At 40.1% G+C, this 26,499-nt stretch overlaps 3 protein-coding genes across 4 annotated transcripts in view; 1 reads left to right on the top strand and 2 right to left on the bottom strand.

The window, feature by feature from the left end:
• Positions 1-4,103: 4,103 nt before the first annotated feature.
• On the bottom strand, positions 4,104-8,267 carry UQCRB (ubiquinol-cytochrome c reductase binding protein). The gene is made up of 4 exons (XM_031591032.2): positions 8,131-8,267; positions 7,329-7,400; positions 5,544-5,710; positions 4,104-4,339 (listed from the first exon to the last, which is right to left on the bottom strand). Exons 1-4 carry the CDS (start codon positions 8,252-8,254, stop codon positions 4,262-4,264), a joined length of 441 nt encoding a protein of 146 aa, XP_031446892.2. The 5' UTR covers positions 8,255-8,267; the 3' UTR covers positions 4,104-4,261.
• Positions 8,268-9,944: 1,677 nt separating this feature from the next.
• Positions 9,945-25,680, bottom strand: MTERF3 (mitochondrial transcription termination factor 3). The gene is made up of 7 exons (XM_031591036.2): positions 25,226-25,680; positions 22,459-22,611; positions 21,247-21,436; positions 15,607-15,754; positions 14,300-14,371; positions 11,323-11,484; positions 9,945-10,194 (listed from the first exon to the last, which is right to left on the bottom strand). The coding sequence occupies exons 1-7, from the start codon at positions 25,524-25,526 to the stop codon at positions 10,000-10,002; spliced, it is 1,221 nt and encodes a 406-aa protein (XP_031446896.1). The 5' UTR covers positions 25,527-25,680; the 3' UTR covers positions 9,945-9,999.
• Positions 25,681-25,777: 97 nt separating this feature from the next.
• Positions 25,778-26,499, top strand: part of PTDSS1 (phosphatidylserine synthase 1) — a 30,012-nt gene continuing 29,290 nt past the window's right edge. For both annotated transcript variants that reach the window (XM_031591034.2, XM_031591035.2), the window contains exon 1: positions 25,778-26,104. In XM_031591034.2, coding sequence (XP_031446894.1) covers positions 25,926-26,104 — 179 coding nt within the window. In that variant the 5' untranslated portion in view covers positions 25,778-25,925. The remainder of the gene's footprint in view (positions 26,105-26,499) is intronic.

The following is a 26,499-nucleotide window of genomic DNA, read 5'->3' on the forward strand; positions in this document are numbered from 1 at the left end:
GCTGAAGAGAACATAGCCCAGCTGTGCTGAGGTACCTCTTTCTGATCAGATTTCAAACTCCAGTTCCCTTCCCAGAGTAGGAACTGAAGCAGCACACGCTCATAAAACAGCAACGGCAATTATAACACTTGCTTAGGCCTTGAAGAGAAAGATCCAGGTCTCCTCTTACAATGTAGAAATGCGAATATCTACTCCCAGCCCCAGGCTGACTATTGGGATGTCCTCTTAAAACCCTTCTGCTTTTCATGGGAAGAAGCAGATGAGATTGGGCCAGGGGAAGTGGATCCTTTGGAGCACTCTGGCAACAGGACAAAGACAGCTTGGGCCCTCTCTCAACTCAGTTCAGTGAAAGATACTCATGTATTTTCAGAGACTGAAACCTCAGTGAGCACCATGAACTGGGAGGGGGCAAAAGTAAGACACACAGGTGCACCTTCTCTAGCAGCACGCAAAGGTTTTCATGAAGAAAAGGAATTGAGCCCACTGCCTGCCAGCATAAATTAGCTTCGAATTGCTAGTGAATAGAAGGTATTGATGTGGTTCTGAGAACACCAACACTGAGGTAAACAAAAGAGTATTTGATCCCTGGCATCCCATGCTGTTCAATCAGCTTCTCACCTGGTCCAGCACTGAGGTCTTGGGCAAGCCAAGAACTGTTTGACACTGAAGCATGTACAAAACTGCACTGGAGGAAATCTGCACCTCTGCCATGACTTGAAGTAGAATTTGGGAAACTGAGCTTTGGGATCAGGCCTAGTTCTCCAAGGGCACATAGCTACTAACCCAAACTGTTTGTTTACCAGAGAGACAGTCGCCTAAGTACTTTCCAGATCTGTCCTTTGGGGCTTAGACTGGCTGGAAAAAAAGAGGCTAAGAAGTGAAGTCACTCAGGGCACTTAAGTCAGCTGCATACTCAGAGGGCCTCCAAGTTCCATCTCTGGCCTCCCCCCAGAGCAGCAGAGGTGCAGGTTGCATTTGCCTTCTGTGGATTGCACAGGCAGCCCTTCCCACAGCTGGAGCTCCGGTCCATGAAATCCAACTACAAAGGTGCAACAGCATTGTGGTGAAATCTTAAAGATAATCTTTGACTTCTGCTGTCTAGAGAGAGAAAACGCTTCATGTAGGAATGCGTTTACCATATTAATCCTAAAACAGTTCCATTATAATGACAAGCGTGATGTTTCATCAAAATTCTTATGAGATTTATATCTGCTGTAGCTCTCCTTTGGATGGAAGTTGGATGTAAAACAAGCATATGTTTCTTGTTACAGAGCTGCAAAAAACATCCATTGTTTCTTGGTTGACTGATTGAAAATTTAAAGAAATCAGTCTGCCATAACAAACGTGATCTCCACAAATCCAAATGTATTCTTATATTTCACTGTGTATTTAATAAAGGAACTTGAAGGTTCACTGAAAAACAATTAAAAGAACTTAAGCTACAACCATCCTTTGGCTGCAAGATTAACAATATTAATTCAGATTCTCTTAATTTGATATTTAGATATGCCTAAAAATGTGAATTAAACTAAGAAAAATATCTTCATTTACAGAATCTGTATACTTTATATCTAGAAAACTACATTAATGAAGATCAAGGTTTCAAAATCAAGTTTGGATGCTGCCAATCAAGGTGCTGCTGCCTATTATATTAAGATATGACTTAAAGTTACAGGTTCCTTTTTTTTTTTCCCCCTTCTCTCTCCCCCATGGGAATACATCTCATTTAGGAATTCTTTTCAGGTTTCTTCAGAGCACTGCTCCATCCTGCTTACTGCACACTGTGCAGGACACAGAAGTATCAGCTTCTGTGCAAATATTTCTATGCTTTACATCATAGGAATAAGGACTGTGAGGTCTTTTTCAAATCTAACAAACCTTTGCAAGATTTGCCCCTGGCACCAACGCCACCAGTACCATCTGTTGTGTGACCAGATGAATAGCAAAGCTTCATCTAATATTCTTCAGAACAGATCTACTGAAATGATACAGCTACAAGCACTTTGCATTTCTGCAGATAGGAATCAGAACACTGAAGAACAAAGTGCCTTGTACAGTGTTACAGAAGAACTTCATGACAGTACAAGAAAGAAAACCTAGTTCTCCAAAATTTAACACTGTTTCCTTCACCATCAGACTATTTTTTATCCTTGTCTATCTATCTCACTTTACTGCAGCCCATAGCTGCACAATCCTAGATCATTCACAGAACAGCACACAGCTTACACCAGAGATGTGCAGGATTCCATAGAAAGATGCTGAGACAGGTAGGAAGTGTTACAAGGAGGTTATAGATATTATAATCATGTCTCTAAATTTTACAAGTTCATTCTTCCGCACCCTTCTTTTAATGAAGGATTCAAAAATAGAAATCACACTGACCCTCCAGCCTGTCACTAATAAGATAATAAGAATAAGGTACTTCAATATGATGCTGCTTTTATTTGACTCTGACTCTCCAAATGTTAAATATGAATGTTAAGAAGTTAGTGATTTTACCTGTTATGCCAATTGGCACATGGATGCTTTGCACTCTGTTCAAAGATCAGTCTATTTTCAAATGCTTCATGTCATCAAAACCCTTTTTTCCACCCTATTTTTTTAAAAAGCTTTTGAATCACATTAACCTTAGTTCAAAACTAGGATCAAACAGATACTAACTTTATTAATAAGTTCTCAAAAATGCATCGTCAAGTGATGTATGTTTCAATAATAAGGTTTTAAGATAGGAGATGAAAGAAACCTCACGTTCTTAATGTAATCCATTTGCAAAATTTTTAAGGAATATTGGCGACAGATATTTTCACACAATTTTGTTTTTACCATGTCAGGTGTGAAGTATTGGGATAAATATTTCAGCTGTATTCATTTAGGAGATCGTGCTGTGGAGTCTCCTTCTCTGGAGATATCTGAGACCCATCTGGACACCTACCTTGTGTGATCTGCTGTAGGGAATCTGCTATTGCAGGGGGGTTGGACTCAATCATACCTAGAGGTGCCTTCCAACCTCCACAATTCTGTGATTCTGTAATTTTAGAGATGCAAGCAATGAAAGCATAAAGATAAAGATCAGTTAGTGTCATGAGCAAAGCTAGAAGCCAGAATCCGGATTAGAAGTTCAAATGGAATCTAGTGATCATACTAACCCAAAGTTACAGTCATGGTCTGCTCCATATCTGTGTACTTTTTTTTTTTTTTTTTAAATTGCTCTATAGCTTTTGGTCTAGGGATTCTTTCATTTATCAGACAAGCACACACAGCAAAAGAGATATCTTGTTTCTATCACACAATCACACAAAATTGTGTACTTCATACCAAAGGGTACAACAGATCTCAAATTTTGCAATTTGTGCGTAATAACACAAAACAGGCACCAAATTAACACTACCATTAAACTCAAGGCCTTCAGCCAGCAAGGGCTAGTATTTCCAGATACACCTGAATCAATTCTGTGTTTACATACAGCCTGAATTATACACATCTCTAATGTTAAGCCTGTTAGCACAACAGTTTCAAATATTTGATGCCACTTACTGTAAACAATATCCTCTAGGCCAAGAAAAAAAAATAAATGGAAAGTTAATTATACTGCAAAAAGCACATCAGCATAGCACTTTATCCTTTACAAAAATATCATAAGCTGAAATGAGACAGACATTAAGATTTATATGAAAATTATCTTTTTACGCTTGAACAACACATATAGTATAAAAAGCTAGAGAAACATTCCCTGATTTTATGGTTAAGGAACCACTTCCATTTGTCAATACTGTAATATGTACATGCTTACATCCACAGACTGTTACTTCTGCTGTCTCATGACACCAACACAACATGAAGCACTAGCCCTGTATTCTCACCTCCAGAGAAAAGAGATGAAGGAAGTAGCACCTCCTTTTTAAGTTAACAACTTAACCAGCAATTCTGGGTGTTTCCTACCTAACCCTCCAACTACCGGAAACAGCTGTACTATATGAAAGAAGTAAGAATCAAGAAGCTGGAATGAAGACTACATACTGTTAAGCTAATGTGTAATGTATATGCTCATAGGAAAGATCTGAACATTAGCTTGCTAACATTTATAAAGAAGTCTTCCCAAGAGATTTTGTACTTTGACATATTTATTTTAGTTGGACGAACAGACTCAATGAACAAGCTGAAACAAGTATTGCTTCAGCCTTACATGTGCTTCCCTGAAGACTTGAACCAAACTTTAGAAATATCAGAAAGATGTGGCTATTTGCATGAAGTAGTTCAATAGTTATTTCTTGTTCCATGCTTCTCTTTCAAGTCGTTCACGAATTACTTCTTTTAGGTACGGTTCAAGATAAGGCTTATCCTGAAGAAAAGAAAAGAATATATTTAAACATGCTTATATTTAAAAGGGAGGTGCAGAAACGACTCAAACCATTCCTGCAGATCACCTCTCTCTCATTCTTTCTCAGACTTGACTACAAAGCAATCTATGGAGTGGAAGAGGGGGGTTAAAAAAGAGAAAAAAAAAAGAATCACATTACTCATTCTGAAAAGATAGACTTGGTATCTGCCAAGTCTTGCCAAGTCTGCAAAGACAAATTCCCTAATGTAACCACTTCTAATTCCTAATGCCTCACCGGCATTATCAAATGAAATGATGCTTTCAGCTTCACCTTCATAAATAACATTGGGTTATTTTTGTTTTTTCTTGTTCTACTTTTTTGACAGGTATTCAAATGAGCAAGATCTACTTTAATTACATCAGGTTCACGTAAAATACTATTTGCATGAAATAAACTTATTTTCAACTTCTAAACAGCACTGCAAACACATTCAGCAGAACACCTAACTGTGTTCAGTTGCTAATCAAACTGCTGCTCAGTCAACATATGCAAACAGATAGTCAATGCAGCATTTACCAAAATATGACCAATAACACAAGGAATAGCTTCTGCTTCTAGAGGGAAATTAAAGCTCTTGTGTTATCTTCCAGTACAAAATTTAGTGTCAAGATTCCTCTTTGCCTTATCTTTGAAGAAAGATGAAATGGACAGAAATACAAATCTGTGAGTTACTCCACTGCAAAGAAACATTACAACTAAAAAGGCAGATTTTGTTTGATTTGGCTCTCATATTACAGAAAGACGCTTATTCTAATACACAGTTTTCCTTTAAATTATTCTTCCTTCACATTTTCATTAATTTTATACAAAATCTTGAGCCAAACCTTTTATTAAGAAACTCATCAAAAGAATTTCCATAGTCACTAGAGAGTATTTCCTTATCTGACAGCTTAGAATATTTCATCTGAAGACAAGAGTTCTATAGTTTTGAGCTGTAGTTTAAGCTTTTGTCATCCTGAACAACACACCTGAATTTCCATTGTTAAAATCCAGACTTTTAAGCAGAATTCCAAAACAATGTTATTCAAAGGTATTTTCTAAGATATACACTGATTTATTCATTTTAAATAACACGTAACATGCACCTCTTCATAGAGATTCAAAGTCTCAAAGACTGATTACAGTCCTGTCATTAAGAGCACCTTGAGAACACTGCACACTTACCTCTTCATATTTTACCCACTGTTCTTTTGGAAGGATCCGATGTTTCAAGCTTAAATCAAGTGCTCTCTTTATGCGAAACATTCTTTCATTGTAAAGATCCTCTGGAAGTCTCTTCAGTGCTTCTTTTACATCATCATCTTCATACAATGTATCATCTCGCATTAATCCTGTGCCAAAAATATTTTTACAATTTCACTGAATAGATGCTCCAAAATAAAACTCAAGACCTAATAGATATGTTTCTAAACTTGAGCATAACACTTAAAATGCAAAGTTAGAAAAGAAAAAAGACACATCTAGGAGAAGAAAAACACTACTTCCTCAAAGAGTTTAAAACTGTGAATATTGACTTTCACATACTTTCGTTCCTTTTCTTAAGAAAGAGTATGGAAAATGGATTTTTGATTCAGTGTGTTTCATGAGATATTCAAATCTGATTGTTGATTTCTGCTCTATTTTATATCCTTGTATTTCAGATGGCAGTCTACGTAAGAGGTTTAAGAGCTGATTCTATCACAGTCAGTTGATCACAGATGTGACTGCTTGAGTATTTAAGAATAAATCTCTTAAACTCCACTGCTAAAAAAGCCTTGATGTCCACTGACTATAACAAGCAATGGAAACACAAAACCACTCAAGTTGTTTGTGCCTGAGTTTCTACTTCTTCCCTCCAACTGGGATTTAATTCAAGTAGGACCATTTAGTCCTGTGAAAGCCAAAACCACCACATTTTTTTTGAATGAAGCATTCCTGAAATTCAACCAACTCTGCTTAAAACTTCAGTGTTAACAACAAAGAACAAAATGTTACTTCAGTATCATTCCAAGATCGATGCAGATTATATAAGTACAGCTACTGACTTGAGGTCTAAGGTTTTGATCTCACATGACTTGAATTGGTAGTAGCATCCCAATAAAACAGAATTTCTTTTAAGCAACATATCTTGAACTCAGTTTTGCAGTTTCTTGCTAAAGGCACAAGAAGCACTGCAGCTCCTTTAATCACTACATTTCAAAAAAAGCAGCAAAAAGCATTAAAATCTTCAATAATTTCAGGAAGCAGACAACACTGCACCTCTATTAGCAAGACAGTGGCAGAGGGATGAACGTTCGTCATTCAAATTTTTTTTTCCTCATATTCCTAGGGAAAGCATATGAACTGCCTTTAAACGATTCACTCAAACTGCAATCAGTAGTAGCAGTCTCCATGTTCAGATTCTCTTGTCTTTCAAAAATAGTTCTGCAATCTGTACTGCTGAAACAAGCTCTGTAATAACAATGGACAAATTAAGTAGAATACCATCAAGGTAATCTCCTTTACTTAAAGAAACACCACTTTTACAGTTACTTGACCACTAAATAGGCTGGAGAATAAATCCTTTTTTGGAAATTGAACACTTTGCACAAATGTCCCAGATAGACTAACTGCCATCAGCATCAATCTCCATTTTCAGGGATAGCATTTGGGAAGGTAATAAGGTTAACAAATAGCTATGGGTACAATTGACTTGGTGGGAAAAAAAGAAAGAATCAAGCTTTCAGGACTGGTTTCCAGAAGTGTCTTCAACAGCTCCAGCGTGACTTTAAATGTTAAAAGGTATTTCACAGAAAAGGAGATGAAATACAGAAAAGAAGTTGCTTTTTTCTAACTTTTTTCCACAAATAAATGTAACAGCTAATATCGATAAAACAACATTTCAAAATGCCTACACTGACCAGTTACCAATCATAACCAGATTAAGGACTGTTACACATAAAAAGTTTTAAGGCCCAATGACATACTTACCATATTTGTTGAACCCAGCTGCATTATAGTACCACTTTCGAATTCTGTCCATCAGGCGCCCACCGCCTGAAACTAAAACCGACTGTCATCAGTTGGAGAGCAGCATAAAATTCAACGTTCCACAGCACTATGACAGCATGCAAATACCTGCCAATCTCCTTCACAGCAGCAGTGTGACACCACTTGAACTTATAGAGCTAGGCCTCTCTGCTTTACAGTATTGAAAAAGGGACACTGATCATATGGAATGAGTGCTTGTTCCATACAATATTTTGACCTGTTCCACACAATTTAAATATCAGACTACTTTAAGACACTACTTTAAGACACTACTCACCATTCACTACCAAAGACTGCAGCAATAGTTTCAAGCTCCACAACTCTTACTTGAGCTAAAAGCAGTATTCTACCACCACACTTTTCTAATCTCGTGTTCTTAAGCTTTAGGACCTAGAAGAAACATCACTAAGGGACAGAGCAATGCCAGCATTCGAGCAGGTCACCGGAGCCTGAGGCCTCCCAGAAAGGCGGCGGCGGCTCCCCCGCTCCTTCCTATCTCTTCCGAGCCCTTCAGCCCCAGCGATCGAAGCCCTACAGAGGCCCGAGCTGAAGGACAAGGCTGGGACAGAGGTCACCGAGAGGCGACACGGGCCAAGGACACACAGCGCCCAACGCGTCTCCAACTCCCCGCCCCGTCCCGCAGCCCCCCAGAGCCGCGGGAAGGACGGCAGGACGAAGACAAGTTCGACGGGACGAGCCCGGCGCCGAAGCCGCCCCGATCGCGATCCCTCCTCCTTCTCACCCGTTGCCCTCGCCGCCATCTTGACCTCGGCGCGGCGCACTGCCTGCTGGGAGCGGCCTGCTGGGGACGCCGCGCCGCCGCGGGGCGGGGAGAGGTGGCCAATGGCGGCGCAGCGCGGGCGCATGCGCGGAAGGCCCGGCGTGGGCGGGGCCGGTGACGGGGGCCGGCCGCGGCCTATCGGATGCGCAGCGCTGAGGTTTTAAAGAGTGGAAAATAAATAAATTAAAAAAAAAAAAACCAACCTCAAAGCGTAATTACTCCAATTATACCGCTACAGCGCTCCCAGCCGAGCAGCAGGCCGGAGGACGGCCGGTGGCTGCAGGCCAGACGTTTCTTCTGCAGGCTTTTCCATCCTCAAGCCGAAAAGCACTTGGCGCCAGGCGGCTCTGCTGTCCTCTCTCCGCCCTTCTTTCAGCATTTGCACAAAGTCGGTGGTTGTCTTTCTTCCAGGTGCTTCTGGGATGTATCTTTGGCACAAGCATTCAGCATTTCAAAGGAGCTGTGTTAGCTCTGGCAGCAGTGTTTTTTTGTTGTTGTTGTTGTTTTTTTTAATACATTCAGAAAGATTGAAGTCCAAATTTGAAGCTGTCCAAAATGTGGTACGTGCTCTATGGTACCGTGGTTTGTCACAAACCAGGTAGGTGCTGAGCACAGCACAGTACATTCACAAAAAAAAAATATTTTGCATATCTGCATACAAAGCCTTTTTCAGCCTTACTTCTGCAACACAAAGGGGCACTTAACATTCCAACACCAAGCTTTTAACAAATGGAGACGTTTTCATTAAATAAACATAAATCCAAATGAAAACATCTGGATTTTAATTTCCTGACCTACTTTAACTGGAAGAATAGAAGCTTCTAAACAATAAAGTATTAGCTTGCATTTGGACAATCAGCTTGCATTTCGTAATTCTGTATTAACATTGTTCATTCACTGATAGTATAAAATACCTTTACTATTCCCCACAGTTCTCATTTTACTTCAATTATAATTGAGCAAGATAACTCTATTAACTACATACTATAACCTCTTTTTGTGTGGTTATTTCTATACTAAAGACAAACAAATCACATCAGGGTGAAGTCAAACTGCTTCTCCTGTCAACAAGGCAAAGACAAAAGTGACTTAAAACAAAATTAGACACAACCCTAAAATTTAGGAGCTTTTTTTTTTTCCTCATTGTGATTTGCCTAGATTCAATTTGCTGTGGGTTTTGTTCTTTTTTTTTTCAAGCCAAGTTTCACAGTACAGCTTTTAGGATATGAACTTCAGAAGCCAGCTTGAAAAAGAAAAACCTTTGTAACCTGTTAAAAAACACCCTTTTGTATGAGGAACTTTACATACATAATAGTGTATTCTTCTCTGACATATAAAAGAGCAAATAAAATTACTAGCTTTTAAGATGAGAACAGGTAATTGTGCCACTTCTCTGCTACTACATTAGCTTGCTAATTACATTAACTTGCTGGTTTGTTAGTAAGGTGAGGGGAGAAGACAGAAGGGGAGACTGGGAAGAAGTCACTAACCAGTCTTTCTATCTCCTGAAACTCCAAAATTACTGAAAGTAAAACAAAACAAAAAAATCCACTTTAATTTACTTTTCTGTTAGTGTGCTCCATCATTCATGCTGAATTAAAAGATAGCAATTAGTTTCAAGGATTACATTAACATCAGTCAACATATACTCACCTAACTCTTTTTAAATATACTTTTAAATCACCGTAAACATTGCTGTAAGGCTCTACTTATGAAACACTTGTAGGATGTAATTAATTCTTAAACAATAAGGAAGTTGAGACCTTGAAAGGAAGCAGTTTTAAAAAATGTTTATTTCATAACTTGATTCCTTTCTACATGTGTTAATAATTAAATCGTTTTTAAGAATTTTTCAAAGTCCTGAATAGAGGCTTTGGCAATCTCTGTACAAAACACCTCATCGGGTAAGGACACAAGCTGGTCCAGAGAGATGTAACTGGGTTGAGTTGGGTCATACTGGGCTCTTCCCAAGAATATAAGAAACATATGTCTCTCTTTGATTCGTAATAGCTTTGAGTTGAAAACCTAAGAAAGGAGAAAGAAAGAATCCTAAAATCATGAAAGAGAATCTTTTAGGTAGTCTAAATTTCAGACTCTGATGAATCTAAAATAAAACATTCTTCAGACAAACTGGAGCAAGAAAACAGATAATTTACATCTTTCCTCCTCATTTTTGTCAACCATCGAGTAGTTTGTATTTATATATAAAATTATTTAAATTCTAGACGAATGTTTCAATATATCATACTGAGACACATACAATAGGAAAATCAGGGAGCAGTACAACTCTCTTGAGCATGATACTTAGTACATTTATATAAGATAACTACATGCTGTAATTCGTGTAATCACAGCCAAAGAAGTGAACAAGACATTTGGAAACAGAGAAAAAGAATACCAAAACACTTTCCCTCTATTACTGGGAACGCTTAGTTTTACAATGAGATTTAGATTAGCATTGTTATGGGGAAGAAATGAAGAGCTAATAACCACAGAACAGAGGCAGCAGAAAACGTGAATGGCTGCACCTTCTTTTATAACACAATCAAAAGGCACAGTGCAGTGGTTCAGAAAACCCATTTGTTTTCTCCTGCACGTCTACCTTTGAAGATATTTGTCACAAAAAGAACTGTAGGCTATCAGAGGGTGAGAATAATGGTGAAATGAATTAGAGGAACACATTTGAAAGAAGAGAAGTGGGGAAAATGGCAGGATGCAGATGTATCATGACTGGACAATGTGGGAGTCAAAGGGACAAGGTGAAGCACCACAAAGCCACAACAACATAACTGAGAAGGTAGTGAACAACACTTGTGATCACTTACAAGTCAAGTAAAACAGAAGTGAGATACAAAATAGGATATAGCAACCATCAGTGTCAGGTAATGGTAGATGTAGTACATACAAGATAAGTAATAAAAATCCAGAAGAGAAGTCACATATGAATAGAAGACTTGTATGTCCTGCATACAGTGAGCATCCACTTTCACTACACCAGTAGTTCAGAAAACCTACTTGTCTTCTCTTGCACAGCAACATCTGCCTTTGAAAGTATTTGTCACAAAAAGAATTGTGGACTATCAAAAGGTGCAAATGATGATGAAATGAACTAGACTGTGCAAATAGCACCTACAATTTAGATTAACAGCTCACCTGAGGAAAGCGAGTAAGCATGTTGTGGGGAATGCCCATTATGTTGTGCAGGTAGTCAAATGTCTGTCTGAGTCTCTTTTTACTCGCAGTTAAAATCTTGGGGGTTTTAAACGCAATCTGCTGAACTTCATTACGTTGAAAACCAAATTCAACCTGACAAACCTGAAAAAGAGAACAATATTCAAAAGTCCGGCACAACAAAGTTAGCTTGTTCTAACATGCCAGTGAAATAAACTAATGTAAGATTATTCTATCTTTTATTACACAGTAATATGAATGCATTCTGTAATAATCTAGTCCTTTGAAATCAGGGAGCATGAACTGTTTATCACCCCTGGATTAAAGTATAATTTGTTTATAGAACATTCCTGAAATTTAGATTACTTGTGTGAATGCTACCTATTTTACAGTTTGTCTGAGATATGAACCAAAAAAACCCTCATATCTTCATATGCACGGCAGTTACACGCATAAAAATTCTCCCCTGAGAGTTTTCATCACTTCCAATATCAGACTTCCAATAGAGACTGACATTTTAGTTGTGGAGCTGTTGAACCCAGTAAAACACAGTAATCAAAGTGACTACTTTTGTTTATGTGTTATTTCTTTTGCTAATGTATTCAAGTCATATTTTCTATACTAGAGACTATAATTTCAATCCTAGATTGAAGTCTCCTGAAAGAGCTGTGCAAAACATGCACTTCTTCAGTTCATTTTACAGTTGGTTCACGTCTAAAGTAAGTTGTCTTTTTCAAAGCCTGCCTTGACTTTAATTATCATTCCTCAAAAGGAAAATAAAACACATTTTTTCAATAAAATCGTGAGAACTCCTCCCAACATGCAGGCAGCAAGCAGTTAAGAGTTGTTGATAAAGAAATTTAGCATCCAAGAGCATCTCATAATTCAGCCACTTCTTCTATCTGAATGTGACATTTACAAGGAGCTTGCTTTCAGTCATGTAGTGGGTATGCTTGCCAGTCAACATAAAGCAGACTTTGAAATCCAACTCAGGTACGTCTTCACAGCTGGCAAAAAAGATGACGCTTTTTGTTTGTCCAGTTTGATGTGACAACACTAAAGCTCTTTTCCAGGACTTCCTGGCAAATGCAAAGCAAAGGGTCTGGAATCTAGGTTTTGAAGACACCTTTTAAGATACCTTTGGCAAGTGCTTTCAAATATGACTGTAATCAGGTCTTCCAACTCCTGATTCTTTTTTATCTGCTTTATAAATATTTGCCTATCATGGAAATACTAACCAAGACAGCAGTCACGTATGAAGAGATGTGTCTGCACTCCAGAGGTGCTTTCCACAGATCTGAGTTGGCAGGGGTAGCTCATTGCATTAAGAATTACAACTGAAAAGTATGACCTGGTCTTAAATCAATGGAGATATATGGCTGGCTCCACTGCAGAGTTAGTTCTGGTAAGTCTCTTCTCCTTGTCTTTTCTACTCTGTGAAACTGAGCAACAGTTTTCTGGACATAAATAGGGAGCTCAATTGTAAATTGTTTTAAGGGTTCAGTTAATACACTTAATAGTCAGTAATTCTCTACTCCACATGTTAATTTCCTTACTGTGCAAGTCCTAGCTGTTACCAGCATACTCTGCATGATTCCCCCAACACATCCTGGTAATGCAGACTTTCATGTTTAATTCTCTCAATGAATCTCAAATTGTGCTTGATGAAACCTTTAGAGGATGGAATAATCTACCCCTGAGATCACTTAGTCCATGTTAGTATGTTCTGACAACCAATGTCAATTGCAGTGCTTGTTTCTAAGCAGCAGTGAGGGATAGCACTGGATCACTTTCAAATGCTGTTAAATGGTTACACTTTGTAAATGCTGTTTACCCACCCTCAGGTAAGGATACACAGGTCAGAATTCAGATTCTGAGTTGGATTCATCCAACTTCCTGAAAAGATGGTGCTTCTAAGTATCAGTAGATTCCAACATCAAGGACCTAGAATTCCTCCTCTTCTCTCCATGTGTTAAAAGTAGGAATGCTACATTTTACACTTCCTTGTAGGTAGACAAAAGATAGTTACCAAGAACTGAAAGTCTCAAAAATGCATTCATTGTAATATACTGACTCCCTAGCCTTGGAAACAATGTTCGTTAAAAAGAAAGCACTATTAATTGGAACAGTCTGCTACTTTCCAGTCTCCTCCCTTACCACACACACACATTTCAGATTGCAAGACTCCCAGTGCTTAATGGCTTCAGAGTGGTGAGTCCATCTGAAAAATTACATATTTTAATTCATAGTTATGCATTATAGGATAATGGGATTTCTCAAATTGTTAGACTACATCATGCTGTTTGGCCTAGTGGCTTTACAGCACAATAATTAAACCAATGCACAATCACATTTTCAAAGGGGAAAGAAGTCCCTGTGGGTTTAAAGTTATTTACCCAACAGTTGTTAATAATGACCATCTGCTATCAGACAATAGGTGTCAAATGGACATTTTGGCACACTAGCTACCTGCCAGGAGGAAAATAATGAAAAACACATTTCTTGTTCCTAAATCTTCATAAACAATCTAAGTTAGCAAAACCCAATAGCAATTAAGAAGAAAAAAAGAAAAAAAACACAACTGAAGACCAAAAAAGCCCAAGGAACAAGCTCTATTTTTCACTCATTGTAAAGGAACGGGTAACAATTTGTGTCATCGGATAGCAACTTTTGGCAGGAAGGGAGTTAGATGAAGTTTCTAACCTACATCAGAACAGAAAACAGAACAAGTCATTGTTCCAAGTATGCTGTATGCTTGCAAACCATTGAGGAAAAGAAGCTGTTTGACAAAACGCTCAATTATTTTCTGTCTTCCCCATCTGTCTTCCCCAAAATTATTTCATGACTTTTTTTTTTTTCTTTTTTTAAACAGGATTCTTCTCCAGGGAATTTTATTTTCAATCAACTCTTAAACTATGTGGATAGGGAATATACTTTCAACATCTACTAATAAGCTTACCTGAAGATTCTCTTTCACAGGCTCTAATTTGCCAGTCAGCAGCCTAGGAAAACGAATTACCAGATCCTTTGTCTGCAATTAGGGAAAACCCACAGACAAAAGAAAGATTATTATTGACAGCATGCCTACAAACTTATCTATGAAGGGAAAAACTTTATTTTGCAATTAGAAAAGGAATGAACTTTCACTTGCATTTGCATCTTGATAAATTAGATCTTCATGCAAAATCTTTTTTTTTTTTTTTTTTTTTGTTATCCAAATGAACATGACCAAGCCACTACAAAACAGACTGGAAGACAAGAGTAAAAGCATTCCCCATAAGAAGAAAGCATACGGAAGAGCCCTTTTTCTTTCTCAGTGCTTGAGTTGTTTCTCTTCATCTCTTCAAAAAGAATTAAGCAAAACAATACCTGATAGAGGCTATAAAAGAATTTTTCAATTGCAGCACTTTATCTGTCCCCTTCAAGATCTGCTAACACCATAATATTATGGAAATACTAGAAATTACTCCCCGTCTCCTGACTCACAGAACAACCTGTAATCCATCCCAAGTACAAGGCAGGGACTAAACTCTTTTCCATAGACATCTCTTACCTGAAGCCTGGAAAGACCGAGAACAGGCACTGTGACAGCTAGGACTGTTTAGCTAAAGAAGCCAACAGAATAACACAAGATTCTGCTTGAAAGCTGACATTTATTGCAATCACCAGCTGCTGCAGGAAACAACTAATGCTGCCCACTCATTCTAGGAAGCTTGAAATACTAGTTCTTGTCAAAATCTCAAAGCATGATGCTAAACCTTCTAAGCACCTAACATGGTAGTGCTCTGAGAAACAGCCTCAGATTATTCTCAGTGAACTGAGCACATGACAGCGTTTAGTTTGATTTGTATTTGGAGAATAGACTATTTTTTGCTGATGAGTTAAGTATGTTACAGTATCTTGAAGAAACGAAAACAGAGAATCTGCTCAAAGTTATGCATGCAGTTATGCATGCAGTTTTCAGCAATGCATTCAGTCCCATGAATCATCAGGAATAATAGAACTGGGTACACACATGCTTGTTTGAAAATATCCTACAGCAGATCATCTTCGAGCACTGTATGATTCAAGCCTTCAGGATTTTTGGAATATTAGATGCCCTATTACATTTTTAGAAGGCTAAAATCACGTTGTTAGTCCTGTAATTCTCTGCATTACATGGGCAGTGTCACTAAGGTTTGTGATGACAAACATAAGTATTCATATTGTAAGGCAGTAGAGATGTCGCTGACAAGGTACTTAAAGACTTCAAAGTACAGTTTTTACCTTTTTTACGCTGAGGCCAAGTTCATTTTTTAAGAAACCCAGTCTGTTATCCAGTCTTTCCACTGAAAACAACAGCAAATATGGAGCTCTTGAGACCATCTGAGTAATTTCTGCATTACCAAATTTTTTTGATTTTAGGTAAGCCACTCTAGAAACAGAACAAAAACAAAATAAAATCCAGTGATGAAAATTTTATTGCCTCCATTTATTCAGTACTTGTTTAAATTCCTCAGTGATATCTTATAAACGGACAGATGTTCTATCATTAACATGCAACTCTGCCAAAAATAATTAGAAGGAAATCTGCAGTTATCATAAAAGCAAAATACCATCCCTCCCAATTAATTAGAAGTTAAATAAACCTCAGAGCAGAATGTCAATACTGAAGACAGATTTTAATTCCTTCCAGCTATGTTAACTATGTTAACCTACATTTAACTACCAGCCTGTCTCCTGATTACAAACACATTAATAGATCATCATAGGGTACGGACAAGAAGATATACACAGCCTGTTGCTATTTTAATGAGTTCCATTTCTACTGCTGAAAGAACAGAGTAATATACCTCATACATCTCCATTTTGCCAATAACACTGGAGAAGAAATCTCACACAACAATGCCACCTGTAAAGACATTGTCCAAAGACATTCCTAAATCAGCTGTTCTGTTACAAGAGGTCCTACTTTCAGTCACTGGTCCAAGGATTTTAGTTACAAAACATCTGCTTGTCAAAAAGGTGAAGGGGCTGACTAAAGTTTTTTTATTTAACAAAACTTTCTTTCCAACTCAGATTTTTTTTTTCCCCTAACTTCATTGAGTTTGATGGGCAGAGTAAGCTTGGAGGCCTGAAACTAGCTATGATTCCCAGGGGTCAGTATTGGGTCTGGTCTTGTTCAACATCTTCATCAATGACCTGGATGAAGGGATAGAGTCCACTCACAGCAAGTCTGCTGATGATACAAAGCTGGGAGGAGTGGCTGACACACCAGATGGCTGTGCTGCCATTCAACAAGACCAGGACAGACTAGTGAGCTGTGCAGGGAGGAGCATGATAAGGTTTAAGAAGAGCAAAAGTAGAGTCTTGTACGTGGGGAGGAATAACCGCATCTACCAGTACAGGTTATGGGCTGACCTGCTGGAGAGGAGCTCTGCAGAGAATGACCTGGACGTTCTGGTGAACAACAGGTTGGCCAGGAGCCAGCAGTGTGCCCTTGTGGCCAAGGCCAATGGTATCCTGGAATGCATTAAAAAGAGCATGGCCAGCAGATCAAGGGAGGTGATCCTCCCCCTCTGTTCTGCCCTGATGAGGTTACATTTAGAATACTGTGTCCAGTTCTGGGCTTCTCAGTTGAAAAAATACAGGGATCTCCTAGAAGGAGTTCAGCAGAGGGACACAAAGATGATAAAGGGCCTGGAGCATCTCCTGTAAGAAGAAAGGCTGAGTAACCTGGGTTTATTCAGTCTAGGGAAAAGAAGACTGAGAAGGGATCTGATTAATGTTTGTAAATATCTGAAGGGAGGTGAGAGGCAAACAGATGAGGCCAGGCTCTTCTCGGTGGTGTGTAGCAATAGGACAAGGAGTAATGATCTAAAACTTGAAGATAGAATTTCCATAAAAACATGTGTAAGAACTTTATGGTAAGGGTGACAGAGCACTGGAACACATTGCCCAGAGAGGGTGTAGAGTGTTCTTCTACAGAGAGATTCAAGACTACCTGTGCAATCTACTGTAGGGTACCTGCTTTAGCAGGGGGAGTTAGACTCAATGATCTTTTGAGGTCCCTTCCAACCCCTGAAATTTTGTGATTCTGTGAATTCAGTGAAAGTGAAGTTCTGTTTCAAGCACTACTGCAATATTACTGAGGGGTCTGGAGCAAAAGTCTTATGAAGAGCAGCCAAGGGAACTGGCATTGTTCACAGTCTGGAGAAAAGAAGGCTCAGGGAAGACCTTATTTCTCTCTACAACTGCCTGAAAGGAGGTTATAGTGAGGTGGGGGTCAACCTCTTCTCCTGTGTAACTAGCAATAATACTAGAAGGCATGGCCTCAAGTTGTGCCAGAGAAGATTCAAGTTGGATGTTAGGAAAAATTTCTTCTCTGAAAGAGTAGTCAGCCACTGGAATGGGATGCCCAGGGAGATGGTACAGTCACCATCCCTGGTGGTGTTCAAGAAACTCTGAGATGGAGAGACATGATTAACCTATGTGCCACCTGTATAGGAAATGTTAGATTACAGCCTGAACCAGTGATTGAGCACCGGGTGAAGGGGCATAGCCAGCCCTGGCAGCACAGGTGGAAGCAATTCACCTGTTCGACCAGAAGGGGGGACCCTGGGCCAACCCCATAATAACCACATTTAAGGGATGGCAACTGCGAAGGAAACACCTCTACTAGGAGATTGCCACCTTTGGAGAGTTGTGTGAGCCCTAATCCTTTAAGAGGGATAAATGATTTCTTCTTTATTGCTAGATTGTGACCTCTACCTTTCTTGGGTAATCCAAAACTGGTTTAAAGCAGCTATATCTGCTATTGCCTATCCTTACATTACCATTTACAAAGAACTGTCCTACCATTTGAAAAGGTTTGCTTTGAATACAGACATTCAGAAATGTAAGCACTTGTTGTTAGATAAAAATTGGTCATATAAGAACTCATTTGACAGCAACTGAGATACTGTTTAGACTGCAGAATGTTCTGCAGAAGCAGATATTCGGCAAATGATGCTTAGTCCTAGAGTAGGAAAAAAAGAGGCTGTATTAAATTGTATCTTTTTGAGTGAAAAAGTAAAAATACCTTCTAGTCACTATATCCCTTTCTACAAAGTCTCAGAAATTAGATCACCATGTGCCAAAAATCTCTACAGAACAGACTTAAGAATAATCTCCAGAGGACCAATTCTTAACTAAGAAGGCATCTCAACTCAAAGGGTAGCAGCCTAGTCTTCAGGCAATGCTGACACTGCTGGCTACAGTAGCTTCAGAGACAAAGAGAGATGACAAGGGAGAGAAATACAAGACTCAAAAATAGAGAATTATTCCTTCATAGTTTATCACATTTTTTTTGCATGCTGCAGGTTGGCTGTGCTGTACTTCTTCTGTTCTGTTTTTCAAGGCTTTAGCTGTCAAGCATCTCAAGAACACAGCTAAATGAGCAGTCAAAGAAACCAAAAACTTTTGGTTGTTTTGACTCTCTTCCTTTTGTTTTCTGTTAACAAGTCATTAAGAATCACACTTGAAGCACTTCTGGGCAACCTGGAAAGGCAAGAATTTTAAAAGGGGGATAGCAAGATTGTAATCGGCTGACTCTAGAAGATAGTACGTTAAAGAATAGTCATTCAATCTGACCAAGGCTAGAGATAACTTTGTGAGTATTGGCACTAAGGTTAGCCCTCATTCTTACTGCAGGGGTCAGCAGTTCTATGTAGCATGTTAAGAGTTTTAAGTCATCATTAACAATACCGTAAAAACAAAGCATCTGGTGCAGCTGCAGTACAGACACTGATTTGCAACTGTCAAATTATTATGAATTATGGAATGTTTTGACTTTTACAGTGTTTATCCGAAGTCAAATGCCAAATCTATGAAAATTTGTGTTTTGTTTCCTGGCAATGTGGAATCCATAGCAATAAAACATTCCAGAGTGATGTAACCGATACCATGTCCATCTGTGATGGAGTGTTTATATAAAGGTGATACTCAGCTTTCAAAAGACAGTTATTTGAGACACGTTCAGCCTCTGCGGAATGCTTACCTTGAAGTTAGTGGAAAGGCATTCATCAATGCCAATCTGAGATAAACTTACTGAAAAAAAATCAAGCTGTAGAATACCAATAAGAAATCAGATTGTCCTGTTCAGCCCCAATCTCACAGACTGGCACAGAACAGTCACTGAAAAACAGATCTAACTTCACAGGTGAGTTACTGTAGCAAAACCTACTCTCTTCTGGAAAATATAAGTAACTCAGACAATCTCAACTCAAAGACTGCTGAAAAACAGGCTAGGTTAGTTTTGCCCACCATTTCTAAAAGGCCACTTACTGAATAAACAGATGGAAGAACAGAAGAAAAATGAGAAAAAAAGTCAAGTCTATGTTAGACCTGAGCATGCTTAGATAGTATATGTGCTTCCATAAAGATGTACTTTCACAGTTCAGCCTTGGAAAGTTATTACATACATAACCCAAGCAGACAGAGGGTTTTGTTTTTTTTTTAATTTCTAACTACTAGGATATTTTGAGTTCTTTACAAAGCATGTGTGCACGTACGTGAGTTGTTCTGAAAACAAAAAATAAAGTGTTCAATTAATGCAAGCCTCCTTGACATACTTTTGACTTTGTGTCCATCTCCTGCTATTTTTCTGGTTTATTATCAACACATCTAATGAAAGTATAGATCAGAAGAATTAAATCACTCCATTTCAGAATCTAACCCCTACTAAGGACAGGCAACAAGCAAATACAGCTGAATAAAGAAAGCTAGAGTCTCTATGGCTACAAGATAAATCAGTATAGTTTGGTGCTGGTACCTTGAATATTTCATAACTTAATGGTATCCCCCCTGTAAAAATTTGGAAGGAAGCAGTAAAACACAAGAATGAAGAGAAACTGTTTCTATCCATAAACCAACAAGGAGAAAACTGGAACACAGTTACAAGTCATCACATCAGCACTGCAGTAAGGAACATTTACACAAAAATACATGCTCCAAACCTACATTCAATTACTTTGGCTAAATGAAGAACTAAGAGCTCTTTTTTGAGAAAAAAGATATACTGCTATGTTTTATCTTAAATATCTTTAGTATTTTTAATTTGGGATATTTAAATTTAGTAAGGATTTTGTTTAAAAGTGAAGGGTTTTCTGTCACAGATACAAATTTCATCTTTAAAGTTCTAGAAATAGTACTCCAAAGTTAACAATCAAAAAATACTCAGGACATACTTCTGTGAATCTATATTCACAGTTACCACCATTATGTCATTATATCTCTAGAAATGACCAGACAAAGAATTGTTAATGAAATAATTACTGTTAAAGAGGATGTTCCATTGTTGGCAGAGAACAGGCAATACTATTAAATGGCTTGATTCAGACAATGCTAAAACCAACAAAATTGGTAGTCACACTGACAACTTTCAACACAAATCCCATCACTTTACAAACCATGCTGCTGGAGAAACAGGAGTATATACGTACATTTTTCTTATTTCTTCAGTGCTTACTTTCAGTCAAGTAGCTATTATATTCAGAACAAAGTGTCTTCTGAAGCATATGTAATCAAGGGGCAGTCTCCTTGTTAAGTCAATTCCAAGTTGCTACTAAAAGAGACACACTTTTCTGTTTATTCTCCTTTCTGAAGTATGTGTCCCATCTTTTTACGGAGGTATGGCTTTGCATCTCATTAAGTCTTACTGCTTAAGTTTTCAGTCTAATTTGATACGATGGTCAGTTTTCAAATGGATCACGGTGTTGACTTGATTTATGACACTACCACAATGTGCTAATGCTGACTGATGGGAAAAGGAACGTGGAGCCAGGAGCTGAGTATATGTGGCAGCAACACACATTCAGACAAGCTTAAGCAAATTGGGAAACTTCAACCCTAGGGCCTTAGCACCATGTTGATACTTTACAGGCATACCTGGTTTCTAGAGCTTCCAGATCTTCACCAAGGATGTATGGATTTTTGGTCAGGAACGGTCCCAGCTGACTGTCTTCTATACCCACATCCTTCAGAAATAGAAGTATTTTAGTTATATCTTTTTCAAAGTCCAAGGTCAGTAAGAGTTGACCTGCCTTTTGACGTTTCTCCACTTGAGATAAGTCAACTCCTAGAAACAAATAAAATGAGAGATTGTTTTAATTAAACACAGACCTGATTTCCTATAAATGTTTCAGAAAGTCATGCTGAAGTTTCTAAGCAGTAGTGTGTGTGTATATATATATACATATATATATAAAATTTTCCTCTTATTTAACATACCTTGCTCAACACACTAAGGTTGTATATTATGGAAATGTTCCAGACAAAACAAACAGTCTGTCTTCAGACTCTTTTGCTAAATTTGTTTTCTGAAGGGAGATATCTTCAGTGAATCCCATATGTGAGAAATTGAGCACGCTATTATGTACCACATGCAGAGACCTGTCTTGTTGCACAGAAATATGTACAAGGAACTCCTAACTCCATTACACAAGGGAAGGGGACAATTTCACAGTGAAGTACCCTTGGTGTGTGACTCACACATAGCAAATTCTTATCGCACAGGGCCAGATTTCTCCCTCTCAAATACATTTTTACCAACCTTCTTCTAGGATTCCTTATACTTTTGGGAAACAAGGAAGGCACCAGAACCTGTAAAGTCAGCTATTCTTATTGCATGGTCCAAATGCTTTTCAATCAAAGTAAGGTGCTCTCCCACTCCTTCCTCCTTTCCCTTTCGGTCTACTGCGTCCCACTTCTACGGTTCTGCATAGCAACCATTCTTTTTCCTTCCTAGGATGGAGAGCTTCAGTACTTTTTCCAGCAAATTAAAATAACCTTACTCAGGCAAAAATAAAAGACCAATGAAGTTAGACAAGTTACACAAAGAGCTCCCTATTTCCAGAAGCTCTGGGAGACACATTAAGGAACAGCCCTATTTGCAACTAATATAGCATCGCTGTAAGTCATGCAAGTGACTACCTGTTTTTTTCCATTCATGCATAATACTCTGCTGCCCTTCTTATTGGTCATCGTTTCTGCAGCCTGAAATTTTCAAGTTTACAAAACCACCAGCAAGATCAAAACACAAACTGCAGAACTTCCAAAGCTCAAGGAATACAGAAAACACGTAAACAAAATCACACACACCTAGGTGGACAAGCTTGGTCAGGGTTTCTGAGTGATCAACATAATCTCGAAGTGTGGAAGACTGAGGGGGAAGAAGTGGATCTGCAATGATCTTCACAGCTTCTTCCTCGGAAATCTCCTCCAAAGCAGATGAAGGTGGAACATCATCCCAGTCTAAGAAATAAATACAGAAGATTAAGGTGCATTTTGTGAATGACAAAGCTGCTCCCCTCAAATGCTATGGAGATTTCCTCAAATCCATTTCAAAAAGCAAGAACATTTTGCAAGAAATGAATAGCTAATCTATTGTTATTCAAAAGGACATGCAGAAAGATTCTGCTCCCAGTTTTTGCCTCTGTGACATTTCCTTGTCACTGTCCATCAACTCTTGCTCATAATGCTAAATCTGAGCCAAATGCCCAACAAGCCTGCATTCAGACTCCAGCTTCATCACCGTAGACAAAAGATCGCACCACTTTATTGAAAAATACTTCTTTCTTGTTTTCCCAGATGCATTTTTGCCTGATCACATCCAGACCAAAAGTTACTGGAAAGATTATTTTTAATTACCTGGTAGGTCCACTGTCTTGCACCTCTTCTAAATATAGTGCTTGAACTGCAGTTGTTTTTAACTTTCAAGGTATTTCACAGCCAACTTCAATTCTGCTATTATGTCTTAACCACTGCAGAACGGCTGCTGACTGCCATCACCTCTGACAGCTAAAAAATTTGAGCTCCATTTCTACTTATTAACATTTCCAAATAAGCACCATTATGTTTGCTCCCACTCACTGTTCAGTCACAGAATTTGCTGTCTCTTTGGAAAATATTTCAACTCATCTATTTCTTAAGTGACAGGAACGTGCAGCTGGTAAATCAAAATTGCTATTTTGAAGGCTGCCCATCAACCTCAATTGTTCAACTGAGTACTGATCAGCAGCACTAATTATAAACTCCCCTGGATGGGGAGTTTTTGTGTCCTGTACCTTACTTAGCACAATGACTTCCTAGACACTTGGGTGAGACTCTTAAGTGGCAAAAAACACAAATCTGAACTATGAAGACAGGTTCCAAAATAAGCAGGAAGATTCTGTTATTCTAGGAAGAGTTGCATAGACTAGTTCAATTGTTGCAGCTCTTGCCGCTTCAAAGCCTTGGCAAAAAAAGCCCAATAAAACATTTTTAGCAACACTTACATATTAAACAATAATAACAGCTCTCCAGGAGTCTATATGAATATGATGCATTTCCTTTCAGGAACAAATCAGTATAGACTACGATTCATTCTCATATCAAAGATGCACTTTTTTTTCCCCACTCAAAGTTCTTTAAACTTCCTATCGTCAAATAGATGTCAAATTAATAAATAAATCATAATTTAAAAAAAAATAAGTTATGCCTCTCCCATTACGTACTGCCAACTGGGCAAATTGCTCCACATACTTGCACAACAGTAAATGTGCCTGCAGATCAAACAGATCAAATGTGGCACGTAAACAAACTGTGCTGCAGGTGCAGAGACATATAAGCTGGCTGACCTGTCAGATCTGGTGCTGCACTGTTTCCAGAACCAGCTGCACAAACACACAGGTCTCAGTTGCAGCTCTGAGCCACCCCAAAAATAAGCTCTGTAGGATCCAAGCTGTCTGGGCTCAAAGCTGAATCTGAATATATGACTGCCTTATAACTGCAGATCACGTTTCCTCAGCATGCTGACGTTATTTTCAGATAACAGTATTTTTTATTTTTATATCCTCACTCAGGCATGAATATAAAAAAAGTCCATTCTGAAAATATTTAGTAGAGAAAAGTGAGGCAGACAACACCAAGGAGATCTATCTCTCTCAGGAGACAATTTGACAAGCACTTCTCATTATGGCAGTGCTTCACACTTTGTTGTCTCCTGTTGCCTACTCTGGACCAGCTCTCAGCGTTGTGTGAATTGCTTCGAACTGGTTTACCCCAGCCCTGCTCAGCTGAGCAGATAGTTATGAAAACAAAATGCCTTCAAGGATCTGCTCCAGCCCAGCACATTACAACTTTATTTTAGATTAGCTCAATTTCTGGATTTTGGATTTACATGCTACAGAGCTGCAGCAGGAATTCTACGTTAACTATGGGAGTAATACCAAATGAAAGTCAGGGAAGTCAGATAAATGTGAGAGCTGCTCTGAAAGTAATGCCTCCTATTTTATTCTGTTGGCCCGCAATGTCAGAGGTGGATATTGGTGGTACAGCAGGAGATGTTGCACCTTCCCACTGATCTTTTGGTACATTTTGTTGCTTTGTGACAGATGGCAGCAGAGAGGCAGTCTGACAGAATGGCATCAGTGAAAGTGTGATGAAGCAAAGGTGTGTCATTGAATTCCTCCACGAGAAGAGGATGTCATCCACTGACATTCATTGATTCCTGCTGAATGTTGATGGGAGACCAGACAGTGGATGCGAGCACAGTGAGGCAGTGGGTGCTGCATTTCAGAGGTGGCAATAGCAGGTCAACTCCATTTGTGTAGATGTTTACAAGCGCTGCATGTAGGCTCTTCTTCATCACTGGCAAAAACATATAGCTAACAGTGGCGACTATGTTGAAAAACAGTGTTTTGTAGATGAGAATTTGCTCTATCAAATAGTTACTGTGCTCTTCGTACCTACTGTAGTTTAAAATAGGAGAAATAAATAGGAGATGTTACTTTCAGAACAACTTATGAACTTCAGTTAAACAGGTCAGAAAAGAAAAAAAAGAGTGCCAACAGCCACATTGAACGTAGGTCTCCCTGAGGCCTCTTACCTTCATACAGTTTGGCTGCGCTCAGGTCAGAGACCGTCTCAGGTGCCGCCTGCTCCTGCTTTACTGCTACAGGCAGGCTGCTTCTGGGAGCGCAGGCCTCGCCCTTGGCACGGGATGGCTGGGCACAGTCTGCTACAGATACACGCAGCCTCCACGGAGGAAGCCTGTGCGCAGATCGCAGCGCAGGCAGCGGGGCCGCCCCACAGCACGCCCGCGCGGCGCCGCCGCGGCTCCTCAGGCCCAGCAAGCCGGCGGCCCTCAGCCAGCCGCACGGGGCGGCCAGCCGCGCCCACACGGCCATCCGCCGCCTCCGCGCGGCGCTCCGCGGAGCAGAAGAGGCGGAGGGAGCGAGGCGGACGCGGAGCCGAGCTCACCTCACCCGCGGGGCAGCATCACGGCCGCGCTCACAACCCCCGCCGGCCTCCCCAGCCCAGCAGCGCCCGCGCGGAGCGGGGAAGAGGAGGAGCGCAGGCGCTCGGACGAGACCACTCGGGAGCGGGGAGGGGGGCGGCAGGGGGGGAAAGCGCCGTCCCACCGCTTCCACCGGGAGGCGGCTCCGCCCCGCCCACCCCCCGCCTTCTCCCATCGCGTGGGTGAGCGGCAGCGCGGGGTCCGCCCCTCGGCGCGGCGGGCGCGGCGGTTCTGCCCTCGGCGGCGTCGCCGGGCTCGGGCGGGTCGGGCCGAGGGGTAAGGGGTCGAGATGGCGGCGTGCGTGGGGAGCCGGACCCTGAGCAAGGACGACGTGAACTACCGCCTGCACTTCCGCATGATCAACGAGCAGCAGGTGGAGGACATCACGCTGGAGTTTTTCTACCGGCCGCACACCATCACCCTCCTCAGCTTCACCATCCTCAGCCTCATGGCCTTCGCCTTCACCAGGTGCGGGTGCCCCCTCCCCGCTCCGTCCCCGTGCCGCGCCCCGGGGTGAGGGGGAAGGAGAGGTGGGACCCCGCGGGGCGAGGGCGGGCGGGCGGGTGCCGCCGGGCGCTGTGCGGTACCGGGCCCGTGTGCGCCGTGCTCTGAGGGAGCCGTGCGGGAAGAGCCTCCTCTGGGGGGCCGTACCCCGCCGCTGCCCCTCCTCGGGCTGGTCCGCCGTTTTGTGGCTTCCTTTACGAAGAAAAAATGAGCGTGTGCTTTGAGCGGTAGCCAAAAATGGCTCTCCTCAGGCTATCAAGGAGGTCGGCAATGACATCACCCGAGTAGATAATTTACCGAGCGTGCAGCGGGCAGAAGCGGCTGCTTTGTGCTGTCGTTCTCACGTTACTTACTTTATC

This window comes from Phasianus colchicus, chromosome 3 (assembly GCF_987193195.1).
Source record: "Phasianus colchicus chromosome 3, bPhaCol1.hap1.1, whole genome shotgun sequence".
NCBI classification, from domain to species: Eukaryota; Metazoa; Chordata; class Aves; order Galliformes; family Phasianidae; genus Phasianus; species Phasianus colchicus.

Coding starts and splice junctions, on each gene's coding strand:
- MTERF3 (XM_031591036.2), bottom strand. CDS start 25,526: ATGGCCGTGTGGGCGCGGCTGGCCGCCCCGTGCGGCTGGCTGAGGGCC. Junction 14,372..15,606: donor TTGGCCTCAGCGTAAAAAAG/GTAAAAACTGTA, acceptor CCCTAATTGCAG/ACAAAGGATCTGGTAATTCG. Junction 10,195..11,322: donor TGCTTACTCGCTTTCCTCAG/GTGAGCTGTTAA, acceptor CTCCTTTCTTAG/GTTTTCAACTCAAAGCTATT.
- UQCRB (XM_031591032.2), bottom strand. CDS start 8,254: ATGCGCCCGCGCTGCGCCGCCATTGGCCACCTCTCCCCGCCCCGCGGC. Junction 7,401..8,130: donor GATGGCGGCGAGGGCAACGG/GTGAGAAGGAGG, acceptor AGTCGGTTTTAG/TTTCAGGCGGTGGGCGCCTG. Junction 4,340..5,543: donor AGTGGGTAAAATATGAAGAG/GTAAGTGTGCAG, acceptor TCTTTTCTTCAG/GATAAGCCTTATCTTGAACC.